Source organism: Bos indicus x Bos taurus, chromosome 1, assembly GCF_003369695.1.
Source record: "Bos indicus x Bos taurus breed Angus x Brahman F1 hybrid chromosome 1, Bos_hybrid_MaternalHap_v2.0, whole genome shotgun sequence".
Taxonomy (NCBI): Eukaryota; Metazoa; Chordata; class Mammalia; order Artiodactyla; family Bovidae; genus Bos; species Bos indicus x Bos taurus.
The window spans coordinates 66,977,307-67,000,928 of record NC_040076.1 but is presented as its reverse complement, the minus strand read 5'-3'; the positions used below and the strand labels follow the sequence as shown (position 1 = coordinate 67,000,928).

The following is a 23,622-nucleotide window of genomic DNA, read 5'->3' as shown; positions in this document are numbered from 1 at the left end:
CAAAACAGAGGATGAGTCTTCACATTGAAAGGGTTGACTGAGTTCCCAAGAGAGACCTGCACTAAGGCACATCAGTGTGAAATTCAGTATACTGTTATCAAAAAGATGATTTGAAAAGTTTCTAGCATTCTTTTCTAAAGGAAAAAAAGAAAAAGGTCACTACAAACGATGGGGACTGAGAATTACACCAGACTTCTCAATAGCAACACTGGAATCTAGAAGACAAAGGAGAAATAAATGTCTTTAAAATTCTGAGTGAAAATTATTTTCACCTTAGAATTCTATACCAAAACAAGTATGAAGATAGAATGAATCAGACATGCAAGAATTTTAAAAAATTGATCTACCATGTTCCTTTTCATAGGAAGGTACTGAAGATGTGTTCTACCAAAATAAGCCAATAATTCAAGAAAGAGAGAAACATGGGACTCAGCAAACAGGAGAGGAGAGGAGGTAAGTCCCAGGTTAACAGCCAAACAGGAGGACCAGTCCATCCTGGGGCAGGAGGAAGACAGTGGGAACTAATAGGTTCTCTGAACCATCTGTGTGTACAGTTAGCAAGTAATACTGAGAGAGAATGATGGACATTTGGGAAAATTCAGTGATAGGTACATTACAAAACAAGCCAATGAAGAAAATCGAGACAACTATTCAGCCCAGGAGAAACAAAAAGTTGGTCAAGAATGGAAACCTTGTCAGAACAGGCATATTTCATTGATTCTCAGAGGCGTATGTTTTCACATTTTACTGAGTCTGAAATCAGGCCATGGCTTTCTATCAAAGACATTTTACAGTCACCATTGGCAGACTGCAGTCTTGATGGAGTTGTCTCTAACTGTACAGGCATGAACTTGGTCATTATTCCTGGTGTGCTCATCCAGCAACAGCAAGCCACTGACATTTCAGTTCACAAACCATTTAAGGATCATATGAGGAGGGACTATGAGCCTTGGTTTGTCAGAAACCTTCTGTGGAGACCTGCTGATAAGATCAAGAAAGCACCAGCTCAACCTGTCAAGTGGGGGCAATAACTTGGAAGAAAATTCTGGAAACCAAAGAGAAATATTCTTGAAGAATTGCTGCATCATGGGCTTCCTGGGCAGTTCATAAAATGATGGTCTAAAACAAGCAAACAAAACAACAAAAAATGAGCACTGATGACGGAATAGAAAAGTAACTCAGAAGAGATGAACACTCTGAATTCAAAGAAGGTTTAAAAATACTTAATAAATTTTGCTTACATTTTTGTTTTTTGTATGCATAAAATTAATGTATGATTAAATGTATATCTAAGTAAAAATACTTCCAATAAGCTTACATTAAAAATTTAAGTAATAAAGGAATTTGCCAGCATGTTTTCCTTCTTAATGATTCATATTACAATCAATGGTGTCCTACATTCAGTCAAATCTAGGGTTCTAGTTGGTAGCAGTGAATAATTTTCACAACAATATAAATAATGGTGTTGATTTTAAAGCATTAGATAATATATTAAAATATTAAATAATTTATATTACCTAATTATAATAGGAGAACAGGGAGAGGAGAGGGGTGGGGGAGAATGGAGATGGGTAAGTGGAAAAAAAATATTCACCTCCATAACAGGAAGTCAGAAGATGAAGTCTGAGATTGATACATATTTCTGAGAAATTGGATTTTTAAAAACATGTATAGAAAAATCAGTTCAGTTCAGTTCAGTCGCTCAGTTGTGTCCAACTCCTTGTGACCCCATGGACTGCAGCACGCCAGGTCTCCCTGTCCATCACCAACTCCCGGAGTTTACCAAACTCATGTCCATTGAGTTGGTGATGCCATCCAACCATCTCACCCTCTGTTGACCCTTTCTCCTCCTGCCTTCAATCTTTCCCAGCATCAGGGTCTTTTCAAATGAGTCAGCTCTTCACATCAGGTGGCCAAAGTATTGGAGTTTCAGCTTCAACATCAATCCTTCCAATGAGTATTCAGGACTGATCTCTCCTTTAGAATGGACTGGTTGGATCTCCTTGCAGTCCAAGGGACTCTCAAGAGTCTTCTCCAACACCACAGTTCAAAAGCATCAATTCTTTGACGCTTATCTTTCTTTATATAGAAAAATAAAAGTCTAAAATAATTGTCCTTGGGAAATGGGATTGGTGTGTGAGAGGAGTTGTTCCTGGAGTCTTTTAAATTATTTTTTCATACTATTTAACTTTTTCAACTCTGTGCATCATTACTTTGATAAAAATAATTTTTGAAATAAAATAAAAATAAATAAAATGACTCAAGCCAGTTCTGTGCTGTAATCATTATAAATATACACATTCTTTTCAGGCCATATGTTCTAACTTTTGGTTTGAGAAACCTACTCACAGTGAGAGGCTGCACAATGTAACAGAGAGAGCTTAGTTCCAGTTGTCTGGGTTTGCATCTTGGGTTTGTTGCTTACTAGCTTTGTGACCTTGGGAAAACTGTTCAGTCTTTCTGAGCTTCATTTGCCTCACCTGTACAATGAAGAGAGAGGTGTATCAAGTGTCTGTCCCAGTGCTCAGCTCCATGTGACTTTGTCTAACACCTTTTGATTGTACACACCTGTCCCCCATGAGTCCCCAACCCTCACAGTGGGATTCCCATCCCCTTAGAAATAAAGTTGGTCCTTTTGAAATGTCCCTGTGCTCAGGGACCCCATGAAGCCCCTTTGTCCACACTGTCCCCTGCAGCACAGTCCCACTGTCCAGACTTTTAGGCCTGGACATCTGCAGTGTATGTGGGTCTTTGCGCTTCTCTGCCCCTAGAGGCCCTGAGTTTGCTTATGTCCCTCTTTCCTCTCACATCAGGCTCAGTTTGGGAGCTGATGGGTGCTGAGTATGACAATGACTCCCTTGTTCCTGTCCAGGTGAAGCCCACGACTCTGTGTCCAGATGCCAGGGGTCATTTGCCTTTCTCCAAGGAAAGCCTGGGAGCAGAGGCCTGAGCTCCAGGCATGGCGTGGCAGAATAAGCCCAGCCTGGTCATCGATCTGATAGGGGCACAACCAAACTTGCCACCTAGCTCCCAAATCTGGGGTCGGCCAAAGTCAGCTCTCCGTCTGCCCAGGGGTGCTGGGGCTGCGACTTTGGACAGCAGAGAACAGCTCTGCCACTCTAGCTCCTGCCACCCCTGCCCCTCCCACATCCTAGGCCCTGGGAATTCAGTAGACAGTGACTGCAAGCCTAGAAGGCTTCTGCTAGAAATTAAAAGCAGGTGGTTTTTGTTTTTTGGTTTTTTTTCTTTTTGCTCGTTTGCATGGAGGAGCTGCTTGTTTAGGGCTCCCTCTCCCAGGACAGGTAGGCAGTTCATGTTTATACATGTGACCCAGAAATATGTAATGAACCACACTCCGGGGCTGACATTGCCTGGATGTGAAGGGTATCTTTCCTCCCCAGTTGCTCTTCAGTGGCTGGGAGGAGTTTCAGGAAGTACAGGCGGAGTAGATTCAGGGGAAGGAGGTCTCCTGGGTGGGGACAGCTCTGTCCTCATGCCAAGGGCACTTGAGAACACGAAATGTCCTCTGGGTCCCTGAATGGAAGCTGTGTCCCCCAAACATCATTCCACAATAGAGCATGAGCGATGCTACAGGGAAACAAGCTGCCTGCACAGAGGTGGGCGGAGGGTAGCAAGTGAAAAAGGGGAAGTGAGACAGTGGGATAAAGAGGGAAAAAGCACACTTAGCTTTTGAACCAGGAACGGGGGTTCCAGTCTCTGACTCCCACATCCCAGCAGCAAGTCATAGAGGACTTTGCAGGGTTGCAGTGGGAAGGTGACATTGTTCTTCTGTAGCTAAGGTTGGCAGCCCTTCTGCTTCCCATTCATTTAAGGAACATCTAGTATATAACTGAGGCATGTTTCCTGTCTCCTACTCAGGGCCTGGGGTGGGACTGAGGGTCCTCCTTGGCTACTCGCATCTCCCCAGCTGACCTCGGGGAGGAAGGGCGGGGGAGGCCCCAGGCCAGAGCCACATGGGGATGATGGGGGATGAAGGGGTTGTTACTTCAGGCCTCCTCAACCCGAGCAGGTGTGGAGGGTGTTGGGCCAAGAGGATGTCTCTGGGTAAGGAGGTCTGGCAGCCCTGCTGGCCCGCAAGGATGCTGTGAGAGGAACCTTACCCTGCAGGCCATGGCTGGCCATCTCCCAGCTCTCTGTCTCCTCCAGCCCGGCCACTGCCTGCCCTGGCTGCGAGTGACACAGCTGTGTGATGTCTGTGTGCTCCTCCCACAGGCCACAGAGTGGGCCTCCAACGAGGACACGCGCCGCTCCTGCCAAAGCAAAGGGAAGACTGAGGTAGGTGGCCTTGGTAGGCAGGGGCCTGGCTTGGAGCTGGCAGGAGGCCCATGGTGGCAGGGACAGAGGGTCACTGTGTGGGCACGAGGCCACCTGCACGGGAGACCCAGCCTGAATGAGCCAGGGGCTCCTGGTGTAGTCAAGAAGGCAGCCTGAGCATCTGAGTGGGCGGTGAGACAGAGAGCTGGCCTGGGAGGGAGGGGTGGGGGAGGGGGACAGTCACAGATGCTCCCTCCACTTTGGAGTGGGGTGCATCGGGGGCAGAGCAATGCTCTCGAATATTTGTGGCACACTGGAGTGAGGGAAAGACACCTAGCTCTGCCGTGGAGAGCTTGTCCCTCTATTGCTTCCCCTTTCTTGCTTCAGGAGGAGTGTCAGAACTACGTGCGAGTCCTGATTGTCACTGGCCGGAAAGTGTTCATGTGTGGGACCAATGCCTTTTCCCCAGTGTGCTCCAGCAGACAGGTGGGGGCTGCGTGGGGTCGGGCAGACAGAGGGGGACACCAAGAGGTTCTCTCACTCAGGCACACAGCCTCAGATGGAGCTTCCAGTTCAGCACATAAACCAAAACAAAAAGGATGCCCAATTAGATTTGAATTTCAGATTAAAAACAGACAGTATTTTAGTATAAATATGTCCCATGCAAGATTTAGGATATACTTAACGCTAAAAAACTATTCATTGTTCATCAAAATTCATCCTCACCTTGGAGGGTCCTAACTCTGGGAACAGCCTCTGCCCTCCATGGTAACTGCTCCCTCAGAGGGACTGTGGGGGGCGATGAGAAGGAGGTGGAGGGAAGGAGAGGTCCAGAGAGACCAGGGACCCAGGAGAAAGCAAATTCCAGGGAAAGAACAGGCAGCCCCAAGGTCTCAGGAAAATAGCCCCATCTCCCCATTGTCCCAGGTGGGGAACCTCAGCCGGACGGTGGAGAAGATCAATGGTGTGGCCCGCTGCCCCTATGACCCACGCCACAACTCCACTGCCGTCATCTCCTCTCAGGGGGAGCTCTATGCTGCCACAGTCATCGACTTCTCAGGTCGGGACCCTGCTATCTATCGCAGCCTGGGCAGCCGGCCACCACTTCGCACTGCCCAGTATAACTCCAAGTGGCTTAATGGTAAGGAGACCCAGCCCTCGGGCTCCCCTGGTTCTAACCCAGCCAGCCCACCCTTAGTTTCCTTTTTGCCCAACCAAAGTGGGCAGACACTTGCGCAAGGACCACAGCAAGTCAGAGATGGACTCTGGATGAAATCATGGATGTCCTGAGGACCCAGAGCAGATGGAGGGCAGACTGTGAGGGGAGAGAGAGTTAGGAATTGATGAAGAGGAAAGGTTACAGGAAAGAAGAGATTGAGGGATGGTATTAGGAGTTTCTTGCCCTTTGGAGTTGAATCCCTGATTCTCCACTGATGAGCTGTGTGACCTTGAGCAAATGCTTGACTTCTCTGTGCCACAGTGGTCTCATCTATAATATGGGGACAATCATAGTATGTACCTCATAGCTTGTTAAGAGGATCCAATGGGCTAATCCATATAAAGTACTTACAGCAGTGTCTGGAGCACGGTGAGTGCTCAGTCATGCATGTTAACTATCATTGTAACTGCACTTTGTGTTGGGGGTGGGAACAGGGTTAGCGCCCCCAGGTCACCAAGCTGGCGGGGGGGTGTAGGATGCCCATCTAAGGAAGTGGAAGTGGTCGAGTGCTCCCAGCTCTGTCTTCTTCCTCGTGGCCTGACCCACCTCTTGTTCCTCTTCTGTCCCCAGAGCCAAACTTTGTTGCAGCCTATGATATCGGGCTGTTTGCATACTTCTTCCTGCGGGAGAACGCAGTGGAGCACGACTGTGGACGCACCGTGTACTCTCGGGTGGCCCGCGTGTGCAAGAACGATGTGGGGGGCCGCTTCCTGCTGGAGGACACTTGGACCACGTTCATGAAGGCCCGGCTCAACTGCTCCCGCCCGGGTGAGGTCCCCTTCTACTACAACGAGCTGCAGAGCGCCTTCCATCTGCCCGAGCAGGACCTCATCTACGGGGTCTTCACCACCAACGTGTGAGTCCTTGCCTTCCCCCCATACCCTCCCCTGGATGTCAGGGACGGGCTCTGACCTGCCTTCACAGCCTGGTGGCCTTGGGCAAGTCCCTGTCTTCGTTTCTCTTTCTGTAAAATGGGGATGGCCGTGCCTTCTGCCCTGGGTCCTTTGAGGATTTTGTGGCTCACTGCCTTTAGGGAGGTGAGCACTTGTTCTGGGTCGCTGTGACAGGCAGGCCTAGGCCAGATGTGAGGAAAATAAAAGGAGCTGGATTGTGACTCCATGAAAGAAGAACTTGCTGGGGATGAAAGTGCAGCAGGCTGCCTTTGATGAGGGGGTGACAGCCCTGGGAGGGTCCTCCAGCTGCCCACAGGAGACGCTCAGAGAGGACTCTACCCTTCCAACTTCAGAACTCCATGATCCCACTAAATCTAACCAGCAGAGTCTTGTCACAATCCTGACTGCCCAGGAAAACACAGGCTGGGAATTAGAAGGGTAACCCCCCACTGAGATCATGAGTCTGTCCTCCACTGCCTCCTTCTGTGTATAGGCTGATCCATTCAGGTGACTTTTGTACAGAGAATGCTGAATGGGCAGCAAAGACTGAGAAACGAATTTGCTGTCCAGCATGCTGAGGAGAGTTCCCAGTAAGGACATCAGAAACAGAGAGTGGTGTTTGGTACCTAGGGCCCAGCTAGCAGCACTGGATGAGAGCCAGATTAGCCACAGAATGGATGGTTTAGGGGATGGACAGGGGGAGGGGAAAGCAGGGAAGCTGGAGCAGAGAAGCCTTCCAAGCTAAGGGACAGACATGCAACACAGCCATGTGGTATGAGCTTGGAGCTGACAGCTGGGACTTAGTGACCAGTCCACTGTCAGCAGTAGAAGGTAGGCAGCTGTGAGCAAAGGGCAGGAGTCACTGGAAAGGCATCAAGGGAAAATAGCAATGTTAGTATAAACTGCAAATTGTTTATGTATTGTGTGCCTTCTCCGTGGCCCGGGTTCTTGTCAAGTGGAGGTGAGGGTGGGAGACATGCCAGTGAGCAAGAGCAGGCCTGACTCTGCCCATAAGGATCTTGCATTCTCGAGAGGGTCATTATTAAATGCCCGGTTTGAACTGCAAGAAAATCTCCAGAGGAAAACGGCAACGTGCAGAGAAGCTATGATCACTATGGAGGGGTGATGATCAGGGAAGGCTTCCTGTAGGAAGTGATATCTACAGGGTGACTGGGAAATAACTAAAGGACAGGAGCATTCCAGCCTGAGGGAACAATATGCACAAAGTTTTGAGGTGGGAAAAAAATGTTTGAGGAACTGAGAGGAGACCTGTGTGGCAGGAACCTGGTGGGTGAGGAGGAGAAAGACACGAGAGTTGGCTGAAGGGCAGGCATGGGCGGATTATAGACGGGAGGGCCTTGTAGACTTCTTTAAGGGTTTTGATCTTTATCCTAAGGGTAAGGAGAAGTTGCTGGAGGGTTTGAAGCAGGACAAGGGCTAGCTCAGATGTGCATTTGGCAAGTCACTCCAGTTGCCGCGTGCAGGATGGATTAGAGGAAACTGGACACGCTGCAGGGACAGTATGGTGTCCTGGCAGAGAGTGGGGGCTGCGACCAGGCAGAGGGGGAGTGAAAGGCACATATTTGGGAGAGGGGCTAAGTGCAGAGAACAGCCTGGTAACATTTGGTGTACTGGTATCCTCTCTCCAAACTGTCCACATCAGACTCAGAGAAACATTTGTTTCCATGACTGAAAGGGATCTGAGAGGTCACCTGGCTGCAGGTGTTGAGCTGCAGCATAGAACACTGGTTTGGTAACCAGGTTGTTGTTTTTATTTTCTTAATAAAATAATAAAACAGAATTGACAGAAAAAAATATCAGAGTATAATGTATTTAGTAAGGTGATACATTGTTTCGTGAAAATGCATTGCGAATGTGTGTGTCTAATAGTATGTGTGTGTCATACTGAGTTATCATATAAAATGTATTTCTTACGGTGGACCATGAACTAAAATGTTCGAAAACCATTGACTTTATTTGCCCTCCCACTGAATAAAGGAAGGGGATGAGAAGCGCAGAAGGATCCACCAGTTTTTCTCATCCATGGGTCCTTTTTTCCTAGAGGGTTTCCAGAGGGTAAGGACCACGTCTCCTCCTTCTGTGAGAGCCCCGTGATACAGAAGGCCCCAGACTCATCATAGGTGTTTAGTAAGCCCTGGAGCTGTGCCACACTGACTTGACAGCTGGAGGTTGGATTTAGGGGAGGGTGCCGAGGCCTCCAGAGAAGGCAGCATCCCGCCATCTCCTGCCTTTCAGAAACAGCATCGCTGCGTCTGCTGTCTGCGCCTTCAATCTCAGTGCCATCTCCCAGGCTTTCAATGGCCCGTTTCGCTACCAGGAGAACCCCAGGGCTGCCTGGCTCCCCATCGCCAACCCCATCCCCAATTTCCAGGTACTGCTTCTTCTCTCCTTCCCCTCCCATCACATACCACCCTCCCCCAGACTATCAGCCACAAGCTGATGCCCAACTACTTAGTGTAACCGCCAAATGTGTCCCTGCTGGTCTATGCCCATCTGTGGGGTCTGCAGGGGTTCCCTAAGAGGGTGGTAACCTCAAGACTGTGGAGCGAGAAAGGAAGAGTGGATGGGATGCAGAGCAAGGGGGCCTGGTCTGAGCCATCTCTAAATGTGACCCCTCACCTCCTGAGAGGGAGGGAGGTCGGAACTCAACCCTCCTCAGTATAGGGGGCCGGGGGTGGGGGGCACACTCACAAGCTGTCTGGCCAGGAGTTTGCTCTCAGTCTACCCAGCATGGGTAGTGATGCCCAGAAGGTCTCTGAGTCAGAGCCTAGACATGGTGGTATGAGCATCCCCAGTGTGTGATGGAGAAGCAGGAAGAGCCACAGGACAAAGAAAAATACAGATGGTTGACTTTCATATCCATCCAACTTCCTGCCCAGGACACAGAATGGAGCAGGGAAAGACCTCAGGCTTTTCAGTCATAGAGTCCTGACCCAGATCTAGCCCTCTCTATGTGTGACCTTGGGCAAGTCACTCAACCTCCTTGAGTCTTTACCCTGATCTGGCACATTGGGATAATATCACCAACCTCATAGACACATTGGAGGATTGACATGCACCTGACCAGGGTCCGTAGAATGATATGCACCTGACGTGCTCAGTAAATGACAGTTGCCTTCCAGCTTTGGTTTAGAAGGCGTAAGAACCTTGAGATGAGAGGGACAGGGAGAGGGAAGGCGGGGCTTGGCCCAATGTGGGGGAGGGGCACCGACAGCGACAGCATGAAATAACAGGACACTTGTTATCCACACTCATATGATCAGCTTTTGGATAATCAAGCCCCTTTTTCATCTCCCTACCCTCTCCACCCCTGGTAGGTCTCTCCTCCCCCATTTTCTCAGCTTCACTGTCCCTTAGTTCCCAAAGATGAGGTATCTTCCTGGAAGAGGGTGCAGGACCCTTAGCGGGGATGTTGGGGGTGGGGAGCAGGGGTTGGAGAATCAAGGACTGGGTAGTGAGGAAGAAGGAGGGGACCCGGGATCACGGCAGCCCGGCAGCTGGGCACGCGTGACCCGGCTCCCTGCCGCAGTGCGGCACCCTGCCGGAGGTGGGCCCCAATGAGAACCTGACGGAGCGCAGCCTGCAGGACGCACAGCGCCTGTTCCTGATGAGCGAGGCTGTGCAGCCGGTGACACCGGAGCCTTGCGTCACCCAAGACAGCGTGCGCTTCTCACATCTCGTGGTGGACCTTGTGCAGGCCAAGGATACGCTCTACCACGTGCTCTACATCGGCACCGGTGAGGCCGCCCCGCCCCGCCTGTGCCCCGGGTGGGAGGGGGTGGAGGGGTGGGGAACTGGGCTGCGAGGTTCCGGGGCCACCCTGAGGTTCAAGGCCACCCTGATCTGGCCTCTCCAGAGTCGGGCACCATCCTGAAGGCACTGTCCACGACGAGCCGCAGCCTCCGTGGTTGCTACCTGGAGGAGCTGCACGTGCTGCCCCCCGGGCGCCGGGAGCCACTGCGCAGCCTGCGCATCGTGCACAGCGCCCGCGCGCTCTTCGTGGGGTTGAGCGACGGTGTGCTGCGCGTCCCGCTGGAGAGGTGCGCCGCCTACCGCAGCCAGGGGTGAGTGGGCACCGCGCCACGGCGGGCGGGCTGGCGGGCCGGATTCCCAGCGCCGATCTCTGTCGATCTCATTGGGAAGTGGAGATCCAACAGATGGAGCTTCGGAGTCAAGGTACCCCTGGGGTGGCATCCTGACGCAGTCACGGATGGTGTGCCTTTGGACAAGTCACTTCTCGGAGCCCTGGCTTCCTCCTCATAAATCTCTGCAGGGTTTTTGTGAAGGCTGGTTGGGATAATCTGCGCAAACCACTTATCACTCTCCCTAGGGGGAGGATGTGTTGAGCACAAGGTGGTGGCTGTTGTTATCCCTGTTGTCAAGCCCATAGTGAAGGCCTGGCGGCCATCTCCATCCGATTTATTCTCAGTCCCTTCAGTTCAGAGAGGGGGCTTTATCTTTGAAACCACAGTGCTTACTACCCAGATGTGAGGGCAGATGGGAGGCTATGCTTCCCAAGCTTGCCCTTCTAACTTCCCCACTTAGAAGAGGCAGAGAGATCTGGCGTGGGTAGGGTGGAGGTAAGGAGCCAAGTGGAGATCCGACATCCCAGCTGCTTCTGCCATCAGTTCTCCAAACTTTAGCTTCTAGTGGATCCACAAATTTGACAACAATGACGCTGGCATTTAAGGGGAAACAAAACCTGTCCCAAAGCCAAATGCAGATGTATCTCAGACTCCTAACCACTGGAGGCTACCCTGAGCCGCTCCCCACCCCCATTATGGAGATAATAAAAAATTGCCTGCAGCTGGTATAGCCAAGGCCCCGTGGGCTCCTGTGGCCTTTGCAACACAGGGACCTCCTGGCTGTGCCCATCTGTTCTCAAGATTTGGGAGACAAATGGCATGCCTGCTGCCAACGGTTGTTTTCCAGTCCCGGCGGAGGGTGCTAGGAACTGAGGATGGGCCTGGGGGGCTGGGGAGGAGGCTGGAAGGTCATGGGTTGACAGGGGGTGGGGCTGGGGGTGGGCTGGGAGTGGAAGGCAGTGGGCAAACACCCAAACTTCCCTCAGTCCTAATGCAGGGTTCCATCAGCAAAGCACCAAATGTGCTAAGCCCTCCCATGCTCAGAGTTTTTTGCGGGCTGTCGGCGTGAGAAGAGGGAGGCCAGATGAAACAGGCCTGGAACACTCTCGTTTCTTTTAGGGCTCTGGTTGGTGAGAGAAGCCTTGACATTAATCTGACTGACGTGTGGGCAGAGACTGGGGTATAATGCAAGGGGCTTGAGTGGTGGAATTGGATACACCTGGGGCTCCACTGAAGCGTCAGCTATACCAGCTATATGATCTTGAGCAAGTTACTGAACCTTTTGAACTTTGGCTTTCTCAGTGGGAAAATAGGGGGAAATTGTGATGAAGCAATTTAATTTTCCACTCTAGTATTCTTGCCTGGAGACTCCCATGTAAAGAGGAGTCTGACAAGATACAGTCCATTGGGTCGAAAAGATTTAGACATGACTGAAGCAACTAACACACACTGAGATACCAGGGGATAGGACTTGAATGCATGAATTCGGGGAGATACATTTTAGGCCATAACAGCTGAACAGATAATCTTCAGACATACAGTTTTCCCACCTCTGCTGCTAAGTCGCTTCAGTCATGTCTGACTCTGTGCGACCCCCATAGACGGCAGCCCACCAGGCTCCCCCATCCCTGGGATTCTCCAGGCAAGAACACTGGAGTGGGTTGCCATTTCCTTCTCCAATGCATGAAAGTGAAAAGTGAAAGGGAAGTCGCTCAGTCGTGTCCGACTCTTTGTGACCACATGGACTGTATGTAGCCTACCAGGCTCCTCCATCCATGGGATTTTCCAGGCAAGAATACTGGAGTGGATTGCCATTTCCTTCTCCAGGGGATCTTCCCAACCCAGGGATCGAACCTGGGTCTCCCACATTGCGGGCAGACACTTTACCATCTGAGCCACCAGGGAAGTGACTTAACACGCATGCTATTTAATTTCGGCAAACAAACTGTAAGGATTGGGAATAATGCTCATGAAGTGCCTAGTCCAGCAAGTGAGTTATCGTTGGTAACTAATCATCGTTGGTCCTAGTTCCTTTTTTTTATCTCTGCGAATGCATTTAGGGGCCATCAGCCTCCTGGGCTCTCTGGAGTCTCAGGATCTGTGACATTGAATATAGACAGCACTGCTTGGCAATGAATCATGGTGTTTCCCTCATATCTTGTCTTCTTTAACTCTTGTGTCATTATTAAACTTTTCACATGTATCCTGTTCTTTAAGAGGATGTAAATCCTCGAAGGTAAACCCAGTGTCCCAGTATTTTCTATACTCCACCAGGAGGGCCACACCCAGCCCCAGGCGCAAAGTGGCCTTCCACACATGACTGATCCTGAAGTTGATTGATTGTTTGGCCTTGAGAGGAGGTTGGTGCAGGAGAGGAGTGGGACTGGAAAGTGGATTGAGGCCAGCTAAGAATGCCAAGGGAGGATTTTGACTTGAATTCTGTGACTGGGGGCACTGAAGTGGTCTTTGAGCAGGGGAATAGAGTGATGGGCAGTGTGAATAGGTGTTTTACAAAGATCAAGCAGACAGTGGCGAGTAGCATTGTCGCAGGGCAGATGGTTGACCAGTGTGAGCTGCTGTGGCTCTGGGCCAGATATGATGTAATGGGGGCTGCAGTGGAATGAAAGGAAGGATGATGCCAGTTGTTTCCCCATGCACGTGGTGCTGCAGACAGGGGACAGGGAGGTCACGGAGCATGGCCGGGTGGAACAGAAAGATAGACAGAGGTCAATTTGGAATCTAATACTTTTGGTTTCCTGAGTTTGGGATAAGAGGCCTTGATGTGTACAGTAGAAACCCTACTGTATACTGTAGGTGGATCTAAAATGTGAGGTCTCATTAATGAGAAGTTAACAGAATGAACAGAGGAAGCCCGTGCCGCCAGCAGGCTGTGCGCTCCGGGAGTCTGGGAGCCACCTGCCCATCACACTCTATCAGAATGTGTGCTGTAGCGAGGCAGTTTGTCACAGGCTTCTACTGTGTTCCACTATAGACATTTCTTTCCTTTTTCCTCATTTCTTCCAAAGCTGGCAAGAAGCTGAGGACAGGTAAGCAGAGGCCCCTTCATGCCCCCTCCTCTGTCCAGAATCCAGGGGCTTGTCTCTAGACCCCTCCTTTCACTCAGGCAAACTTCAGCCCCATAGGGCATGACCAGGACACTGAGCTGACCACAGAGAGACCAGGGCTCACAGGAGAAGGAGCAGAGGGAATGAATGCTGACTAGCTCTACAAAGCAGTGTTTTATGCCTGAAGAACCGCCCCCTTCCTCCTTCATGCCGCCTTGGAGTGAGGGGCCTGTCTTGCCAGCTTATCCCAACCTCCCTCCCTGGCAGAGGGTCTGGGCTCCCTCCACTGCCATTTTAAGTAATGACCACTTGCTCCCAAGCTCCACTGTGGACAGCTCCCTTTGTGAAACTATGGCTACACGGTGTTGGAATCAGCCTCCTTGTAAATTCCACCATCCATCTTTGTCCCGCTTCTGAGCCCATGGAATGAACCTGTTCCCTTTTGTAATGACTGCCTGAGACACTGCAGTAAAAAAGACATGGTGATATATTATTAGTCTGATGGCTAACTTTATGAAAGAAACTCTATTTTTTTTTTTTTAATGAAAGAAACTCTTAACTGCCACCCATTCCTGCCATCAGAGACACACTGTAACTCTCTTCTGCTTGGAGCTTTAATTTTCTTAAGGACATTCTCTGCTCTGGAAGCTTTGAAGTGGCCTTTGGTCAAAAACAGCAAATGTGGACAAGCAAAGAGCTCAGGCACCGGTGCCAGGGGAGTCTCGCAGGTCCCCTCGGGCAACCTGGGCCAGGGCAGCGCAGGTGTGTCCGTGGAGAATCTGCTCTCCTCTTTCTTCTCTGGGACGACTGAGTGCGGGAGAGGCTGAGGGTGAGGGATCCTGGCTGAGGGGCTACGGCCAGCATCTACTCTGTGTGTTTCTTTGCTCTTTATCCTGTCATGGATTAGAAGAAATACAGGATACCTCATCTCTTGACTTGGGAACCCTGACAAAAGTGGCCCTGGAACAGCAATTCTAAAGGCTATTATTCATTATAATCACCTGAGGAGTATTTCAAAGACGCCAGTGCCTGGGCTTACTCCAGTCCTGAAGGCCCAGAAATAGGAGGGTTTTTGTTTTGTTTGCCTAAGCTGTTTTTAAAAATCCCCAGGAGATTCTAATTTGTACTCAAGACTGGGAACAACTGTTCTAGAACTGGTTAGGCCCTAGATGAGAGAAGTAGCATGAGGCAAACTGCATTCCTCCAGAATCTTCTGTTTTTACCTTGTATAAATCAATTCAAATTTTCTACTCTTATCCATTCTCTCTTCTAGCATACAGTTGTTTTTGATGGATAGAATCCTATGTATTATTATTAATCACTAGTCATGGCTAGTTCTCTTTTTATTATTTAATCTGTACTGCTTGTGGAGTACCATGTCAGTGCTTCTTGAGTTTGATACCCATTTCTGAGAGCTAAGGCAAATACACTCAGGAATGGGCTTTACTGAGTTCTGATTGACTGAGTCTGCTCACAGAAAATTTGGCCCAAATGTCAGCAGGTAAGCAGAACCTCAAAAGCACCGGTTGCTGGGACTACTTTTGCACATGTATTGTATTTAGTCCCATGACATCTAGTTTGACTCATTTGCTGGTGAAACACCCCCAGGCCAAACCACTGATCCTGAATGAAAACATGAGCACCTGTACATTGTATAATTCACACAAATTGTCCTTGAGAGAACAAAGTGGAAACACAGCAACAGATGAGCATTCTGGATTTCCAGGTGGGCCATGGTGTGCTTACTGGCAATCAGCGAGGCTGTCACTCACTGAAACCCCAGGCATTGTCTCACTTATATGAGGTCATAAGTTGCTGGAGCAAGAGATAGCACTGTCTTTGATCTCCTCTGGCAAGGAGGGGAGCCCCACCCTCTTCTTTATAAGGTCTTCATATAACTTCTTTTCTCTCTGGAGCCTGATATGGCTTACTGAACTCACCGAAAATAAAGAACTCCCCTGACAGGTGATGTTCCCTGAAGCTTCAAGAGAAAAGGAAGATTCTATCCTAGACTCACGAAAAGGGGCAGCCCCTTGACTCCTTTGTGTATCCCTTCAGTGCTAGGCAGCCTTGGCCCCTTTGGCCAATGGAAAATCCCTCTGCAGACTCAATTCATGGCGTGGGCTCCCCTACCCTCTTTGTCATGCAGCACCTCCTTCACCCCAAAGCCTCTTCTGCTTTCTAACCTCCAATTTCTGCTCCACTCGCAGTGCGCTCCTAGATTGTCCGCAGCAGGCCCACTGCTGTGGAGCAGCCAGGCCTTGTCAGAGGGAGTGGAAGTTGGGGAATGAAAGGCAGAAGGGACCCAGGGTATCCCCTGAGATTGGCGGTGGGCTCTCTGGGTGTTGGAGGGAACTTCCTTCAGGGTTCAGAAGGTGAGATTGTGTTGACTTAACAATGGATAGCACATCCTGATTCCCTAATTCCCATACTCTTTCCCCGCCTCCTTGAAGTCTTATTGGTAGAGATACATTTTGTTGTTGTTGTTAAAAACTATAGAGGAAAAAAAAAAAAAAACTATAGAGGATACAATGACTAAGTCAGAAGGAGAAAGGAAAGAGAGGAGCCTAGGATATGAGAAGTGGGGGCTTTGAAGCGTTCATCGGTGTGTGAACCGTTCCTCTCCTGGCTTACCGCAGATCGACCAGATCGGCCTGCCTGGGAAGAGGAACCTGGGATGTGACCCCTGCCCCATCCCAGTTTGAGCTTATTCTTATGATGTTAATGCACTGGACACTGGGCCCTGCCACTGAGCAGCACAAGCATGTGGATGTCCAGGTGACCCTGGATTGTGTCCCCTGCTTCTATGCTTTAAGGCATGCGCCCATGTTTACAGTCAGATACAGCCTCCAGCTGGGACGCAGAAGTGTAAGGGGAAGAGTGTGGTGGTAGTGGTGGTAGGGGGTGCCTAGATTCTAACCCCAGCTCGGTCATGTAAAATTTGTGTGATCTTCGGGAAATACCTCTTCCCTTCTCTGTGATTGTTTCTTCCTTTGTTTAACAGAAAGGTTGTATTATGGATGCCCACGATTCCCAACCTGGCTCCCACTAGAATCATCCACAAGCTTTTAAACCCCCTAGCACCCACCCAGAGATTTTTTGTCTGGGATGGGCCCAGGTATCAGTACTTTTCAAAAAGCTCCTTTAGTGATTCTGATGTGCAGCCAGGGTTGAGAACCACTGATTCAGATCATCTGTAAGGTCCTTTCCATCACTATAATCATAGCGTCTGGCAGGGAGGTACTGCCTCTTTGGGTTTCTGCTCACCACATCTTCGCCTGTGGCCCTAGATGTGCAGTGTGGAACCCCTGACTCAGGCAAGTACTCAGACTCAGTAGTTTCTTGGTTAAGTGTGCGGGCTCTGGAGGGTAAGAGTGTGAGTCCAGGGTTAGCTCTGGTTTTCCTCCATATAACATGGGGATAATAACAGTACCTTCCTCACTGAGTTGTTGCATTGAGTTAATTCACACTTGTAAAGTGCTTAAAATGATGCCTGGCACACAGTAAGTAGTCAAGGAACTTAGTTACTATTGTGGAAGACATCTGGATGAGAGGGGTGTCCAGAGAGGAGTGTCCAGGCATATTCTTGGGATGCAGATGAGGGTGGGAGTCCAGTGGGCTTGAGGCTCCTGACCTCTGTCTGGCAGGGCCTGCCTGGGGGCACGGGACCCGTACTGCGGCTGGGATGGAAAGCAGCAACGTTGCAGCACTCTCGAGGACAGCTCCAACATGAGCCTCTGGACCCAGAACATCACAGCATGTCCTGTGAGCACCCTTTTGTAGCCCCTACCAGGGACCTCTTCCCCCGAATTCAGGCTAACTGTCCACCAGTGTCCCCACAGGCCTTGTGTCTTCTCTGCCCCTGCCTTGGGTGACAGGGTCCTGCTCTCGATGTGTGTCCACAGGTGCGAAATGTGACTCGGGATGGGGGCTTCGGCCCATGGTCACCATGGCAACCATGTGAGCACTTGGATGGGGACAACTCAGGCTCTTGCTTGTGTCGGTCCCGAGCCTGTGACTCCCCTCGACCCCGTTGTGGGGGCCTCGACTGCCTGGGGCCAGCTGTTCACATTGCCAACTGCTCCAGGTATGTGAGGATACAGGGCATGCCCTCGGTGGCCTTGGAATGGAGTAAGGGGAATAGAGCAAATGGGGCATCATCCCAGCCAGGTGTTTGGACTAAGGGACAGAAAATACTTCAGGGCTGTGTAGGAGACTGGACAGGTGGCTGAGGTCTGAGGCAGGAAACGAGCACTGGGAGAGTTTCCAGGCCAGTGGGAGAGAAGTGTCTGCCTGGTGGTGCTTTGCAGACAAAGAGGAAGTCTGGATAGGCATGGGAGTCACTCCCAGATGATCTATAGCCTCAATAAGCCTTGCAGTCCCCAACTGGAAGGACAGCATGGGATGGCAGTAGCCACCTAATCACTCTGAGATTCTCTAAATGGGGGTTACGGTGCCCTCCTTGAAGGTTGTTGGGCGGGTTAAATGAGACTCTCTCCCTATGTAGAGAGAGAGAGAGAGAGAGCTGCCTACTACCTACTACACTGCCTACTACCTGGGGACTCCCTAAAGTGGTTAAAATAAATAATCCAAAATTCCAGACACTCTTAAAATAATTTTATATCCATTTATTAACTTAACCATCACAACACCCTCACGGAGTAGGATACAATCAGTATCCTTACTTTAAAGGTAAGAGTATGATGAAACACAGAAGATTTCGATAAATCGCCCAGCCTTAAAAAGCCAGTTAGTTGTAGAACCAAAATTTGTAAGGTCTGCCAGCCAACAAGGCTGAAACAAAGGGTACAGATGGGAAGGGACATCTTCTCTAGGGAAGATGTCCTTTGTCCCTGGCAAGTAGAGGCCATGTCCTATCGCTGTGCTCTAAGCACGAGTACAGCCTGGTGTATAGCAGAAGGCTTTCAATCTATGTTCCAGTGAACAAATGAATGCAGGAGTACGTCATTCCTGAGATGGTTTGGCTAGGAGCTATTTTATTTCCCGTGAATGGCATTTCCTGACAACAATACAAAACCCATCTATGCAGATGTTATTAGATCGGAGAGGCTAGGACTCAGAGGGTCATTGTCTCTGTCCCCTCTGGCCCCACCAGGAACGGGGCATGGACACCATGGTCGTCTTGGGCCCTGTGCAGCACCTCCTGTGGGATCGGATTCCAGGTCCGCCAGCGAAGCTGCAGCAACCCCGCGCCACGCCACGGGGGCCGCATCTGCGTGGGCAAGAGCCGGGAGGAGCGGTGAGTTAGGGTGTGGCTGGAGGTTTCCGCGACAAGCCAAGCCCGAGGTCCCCGACTTCCCGGGGCCCCCCAGAAGGTGGTCTGGATTCTCTGGGTGATCCAATGGACCCTCGTTTTCCCAATTTTCCCCAAGTCTCACAATCCCAGTGACCTCTCATACGAAATGGTGGAGTAATGACTCCTCCCGTTCTGCTCCTCAGGTTCTGTAACGAAAACACGCCTTGCCCGGTGCCCATCTTCTGGGCATCCTGGGGCTCCTGGAGCAAGTGCAGCAGCAACTGTGGGGGCGGCGTGCAGTCGCGCCGCCGGACCTGTGAGAACGGCAACTCCTGCCCGGGCTGCGGCGTGGTGAGGGTCCGGCCGAGGCGGGGGCGGGCGCGGGATGCTTGGACCCGCAGCCCAGGGTAGGGCAGACGGGGCGGGGTCGGAGTGCAAGGGCAGGCCAGGGTCTGCATGGCTGTGAAACAGCACTGGATCTCACCCCGAAGGAGTTCAAGACATGCAATCCCGAGGCCTGCCCCGAAGTGCGGCGCAACACGCCGTGGACGCCGTGGCTGCCGGTGAACGTGACCCAGGGCGGGGCGCGGCAGGAGCAGCGCTTCCGCTTCACTTGCCGCGCGCCGCTGCCCGACCCCCACGGGCTGCAGTTTGGCCGAAGGAGGATGGAAACCCGAACCTGCCCGGCGGACGGCTCAGGAGCCTGCGACACTGACGGTACAGCCCCAGGGCGATGGGGGCGGGGAAGGGGCGGGGTGGCGTGAGAGCTGGGGGACGCGTGGGCGGGGAAGGGTTGCGGTTTGGGAGAAGGCTTAGGTGGCGCTAGTGGTAAAGCACCTGCCTGCCAAATGCAGGAGACGTAAGAGATGCTGGTTCGATCCCTGGATTGGGAAGATTCCCTGGAGGAGGGCATGGCAGCCTACTCCAGTATTCTTGCCTGGAGAGTCCCATGGACAGCTTGATGGGCTACAGTCCATGAGGTCGAAAAAGAGTCGGACACGACTGAAGCGACTTAACATTTTGGCTAAAGCTCAGCCCCCTCTATTCCTCCAGCCCTGGTGGAGGATCTCCTGCGCAGCGGGGGCGCCTCCCCGCTCATGGTGAGCGGGGGCTGGGCCGCCTGGGGCCCATGGTCCTCCTGCTCCCGGGACTGTGAGCTGGGTTTCCGCTTCCGGAAGAGAACATGCACGAACCCCGAGCCCCGCAACGGGGGCCTGCCCTGCGTGGGTGATGCCGCCGAGTATCAGGACTGCAACCCGCACGCTTGTCCAGGTAACCCTCCACCAAGGAATCTTGCCCAGGGAACCCCTCGCCCAGGGAACTCCCAGGCCTACCCGGGCCTCAGCTCAAGCGTGGAGACCACTCCTCCCCGCCCACTCTGCACACGGGGCCCCAGAGCAATTTCTTTGGCCCTGAAAATGGACAGAGCAGCGACTCCCAGGGACCAGACATTTCCTCACCCGCTGTGCTGCTGTTTTCTCTTTCCTAATGGGTTAGCCAGAGAAGGTGCTTAATTTGACATGGAGTTGGTTTGGGGGGTCTTCTCTGCAGCCTGCATTTGCCCTGCCTCCTCTGAGGGAAGGGGGCACTCCCTCACAGTGGGCTGTAGGTAGCCCGGGCAGAGTGACCTGGGATGGGGAAAAGACTGTCTTGGGCCCTGCCTGCACCCGCGGCCCCTCTTCACACACCCCATGCCTTGCAGTGCGGGGTGCCTGGTCTTGCTGGACCGCTTGGTCCCCGTGCTCTGCCTCCTGCGGTGGCGGCCACTACCAACGCACCCGTTCCTGTACCAGCCCCGCGCCTTCCCCCGGCGAGGACATTTGTCTCGGGCTGCACACGGAGGAGGCGCTGTGTGCCACACAGGCCTGCCCAGGTACTGAGTACGTCTGGCAGGATCTGGGGAGCAACTGTGGAGCCTGCCCATCCCCACTATGAGATCTGAGGAGTTAACTTCATCCCAACCCACAACCCACAGAAGGCTGGTCGCCGTGGTCTGAGTGGAGTGCATGCACTGAGGATGGAGTGCAAAGCCGCGACAGGCACTGTGAAGAGCTGGTCCCTGGGCCCAGCGCTTGTGCTGGAAACAGCAGCCAGAGCCGGCCCTGCCCTTACAGCGAGATTCCCGGTGAGTCTTCTAGCCAGCACCTTCACACCCACCCTCTCTGCTCTGAGTCCCCAACTTCCTTCCCCTTCTGAACTATTCTGGGGGGTGCAGGATGAAACGCCAGAGTGGGACGTTCGCACACTTCGGGCCTTTGTCCCTTCTCATCTAGTGGATGGGCCAACCCTTCTTAGAGGTGAGGTTCGGGGGGAGACAAAGGGGAGTGAAAGTCGCCAGTCCCAGTCCCACAGGTTACTGCTGACCCAGGGGTCCTGCGAGAGAGACATACCGAGCCCTAAGAGGGACCCATCCCCTCCCCTCCCTGCCTCTGACACCCACTCTGCTTGTCTTCGTGCAGTGATCCTGCCTGCCTCCAGTGTGGATGAGGCCACCAGCTGTGGAGGTAAAAGGAACCTGCCCCAGCTCACAACGCGGCATTTCTACCCACCACCACCCCTACAAGGAGGAGGCCCACCTACTCCAAAATCTGGAGTCTACTTCTCACTCTGGACACGCAGACCTTGTTGAGGTCCTGCACTGCTTTAGACCATATGTAGGGGAGTCCAGGCAGTTCCGCCCTTGTCCCCCAACTAAGAAGTGGTTGTCTAGTCTGTATTCAAGAGGAGTCACGCAACTCCACACCACTGGCTGCCTCCTCTGACCCAAGCCACAGGTGGTCCTGTGAGACAGGTCCCTGGTGACAGGCCACTCAGCTTCCTTGTTTCTGATAGCTCTGGCCTCAAAGCCCTTTATGTCTCAGAGCCTCCTCTCGGGAGGCAGTTGGTGGGGGGTCTTCACAGTGGCCCTTCCCTTACTTCTGGCCTCTTGCTCTCCCAGGGTTCAGTCTCATCCACCTGGTGGCCACGGGTATCTCCTGCTTCCTGGGCTCTGGGCTGCTGACCTTGGCGGTGTACCTGTCCTGCCAGCATTGCCAGCACCAGTCCCAGGAGTCCACGCTCGTCCATCCCGCCACCCCCAACCACCTGCACTACAAGGGTGGGGGCACCCCCAAGAATGAGAAGTACACGCCCATGGAATTCAAGGTGGGAGCCCTCCTGTAGAAGCAGGGGCTGGGTGAAGGGTACAGGGGTCCTGGCCCTAAGCTGGGCATCACTGGGATGAGCTCTCAGAGGGGGCAGTGGTATTGTGAACAGAACACTGTGTCAATAGCCAGAATGTTCTCTCATCGATGGGCTCCTGACTTCCTTGCCCTGGCCTATTCCCTTGCCCCATCTCTCCTTTTCACCCTTTCTCTCTGGTTCCTTCCTTCTCCCACAGACCCTGAACAAGAATAACCTGATCCCTGATGACAGAGCCAACTTCTACCCGTTGCAGCAGACCAACGTGTACACGACCACCTACTACCCAAGCCCACTGAACAAACACAGCTTCCGGCCTGAGGCCTCACCTGGACAACGGTGCTTCCCCAACAGCTGATATCACTGTCCTGGGGACTTGGGCTCCTTGCCTTCCAAAGGCACAGAGCAGGTGGAGATGGGACGGTGGAGCCAGTTTGGTGTTCTCCCTCTGCAGTAGGCCAGGAACTTGCTGCCTTGCCTTGCGAGGGTCCCATCCGGCTTCAGAGAGCTCTGGCTGGCAGTGACCATGGGGGAGAGGGCTGGCTTCAGGCTGGCATGTGGCTGCGGTTCTGGCTCAGCCCAGGTCTCTCATGGCCTGCTTGCAACCCACCATCATGCTGATCTCCTCTGCCATGTCTGGGCTGTGGACCTGCTAGGCATGTGAGGGAATTGGAGAGTGAGACATCAGGAAGGCTCTTAGGTTTGGGTTGGAAATGATGGCCTGTGTGGCTCTCATGGGCTGAGTCTGCCCCTCTCTGGCTGGCCCCAGGAAGGGCCTGGGCCACATCCCGATTATCTTGGAAAGAAACTAATCTAATGGCCCTAATAGTTCTGGATTCTCTGCCCAGGGCTGGGCCATTGTGGTGCTGCCCCAGTGTGACATGGGGACCAAGGCTGGCCCAGGTTGTCCACTTTCTCCTAGCAGTCTGAACATGGCCCAGGGACGTCCCTCCAGTCAGAGGCAGTGGGGACTGGGGGCTGGAGGCTGATCTTTGCTGAAAAGTCCTTTAATCTGGGCTGGCACATCCCTCAGCCTTTCCTTCAGAGTGCACGAATGGTAGCCCAGGGGCAAGGGAGGCACGAGTCCAGCCCTGGTGCTGCTCTGGAGACTGCCTTCCAGTTGCTGCTCGATGTAGCTGTTGGCTGAGACCTGCTTGGGAGTCTGTGCTGGCCCCTCATCTGTTCAGGAACACACACACACGTACACACACAATCACAATCTGCTACAGCAACAAAAAGGATGTTAGGCTGTGGCATGATTAATTAAAGATGATACCCAGTCTCCAAATGTAACGTTGGCTTCGTGCATATGTTTGTGGGCTCTTCTTGGCATGGTCTGATCAATTAGGGCAATGCACTGGGGTGACAGATGGTCTTCTCACGGTGGGGCAGATGACCCAGGTAGAGTTTGACTTTAATAGAGGATAACTTGCCATTTGTGAATAAATCTCCACACACATGTTGCCCTAAACCCTTGTTGGAAAAGAGGTTACAGATAAACAAATTCGCAAGTAGGGACACAAAGAAAACTCAAGGCAGTACAACAGGAAATTTCTGCCTGTTCCCTTAGCAGCGCTATCGGGCTCCACAGTGGAAATATCTGAGTCCAGCAGGGGAGTATTAATGA

At 52.0% G+C, this 23,622-nt stretch overlaps 1 protein-coding gene across 2 annotated transcripts in view; it reads left to right on the top strand.

The window, feature by feature from the left end:
- Nucleotides 1-23,288, top strand: part of SEMA5B (semaphorin 5B) — a 123,962-nt gene extending 100,674 nt beyond the window's left edge. For both annotated transcript variants that reach the window (XM_027535536.1, XM_027535546.1), the window contains 18 exons: nucleotides 4,234-4,296; nucleotides 4,663-4,761; nucleotides 5,203-5,416; nucleotides 6,065-6,350; nucleotides 8,644-8,779; nucleotides 9,938-10,145; nucleotides 10,265-10,472; nucleotides 17,206-17,323; nucleotides 17,464-17,645; nucleotides 18,675-18,818; nucleotides 19,019-19,166; nucleotides 19,307-19,532; nucleotides 19,869-20,087; nucleotides 20,518-20,688; nucleotides 20,791-20,940; nucleotides 21,275-21,319; nucleotides 21,754-21,959; nucleotides 22,195-23,288. In XM_027535536.1, the coding sequence (XP_027391337.1) occupies nucleotides 4,234-4,296; nucleotides 4,663-4,761; nucleotides 5,203-5,416; nucleotides 6,065-6,350; nucleotides 8,644-8,779; nucleotides 9,938-10,145; nucleotides 10,265-10,472; nucleotides 17,206-17,323; nucleotides 17,464-17,645; nucleotides 18,675-18,818; nucleotides 19,019-19,166; nucleotides 19,307-19,532; nucleotides 19,869-20,087; nucleotides 20,518-20,688; nucleotides 20,791-20,940; nucleotides 21,275-21,319; nucleotides 21,754-21,959; nucleotides 22,195-22,353 (2,982 nt within the window). In that variant the 3' untranslated portion in view covers nucleotides 22,354-23,288. The remainder of the gene's footprint in view (nucleotides 1-4,233; nucleotides 4,297-4,662; nucleotides 4,762-5,202; nucleotides 5,417-6,064; nucleotides 6,351-8,643; nucleotides 8,780-9,937; nucleotides 10,146-10,264; nucleotides 10,473-17,205; nucleotides 17,324-17,463; nucleotides 17,646-18,674; nucleotides 18,819-19,018; nucleotides 19,167-19,306; nucleotides 19,533-19,868; nucleotides 20,088-20,517; nucleotides 20,689-20,790; nucleotides 20,941-21,274; nucleotides 21,320-21,753; nucleotides 21,960-22,194) is intronic.
- The last annotated feature ends 334 nt before the right edge of the window (nucleotides 23,289-23,622 follow it).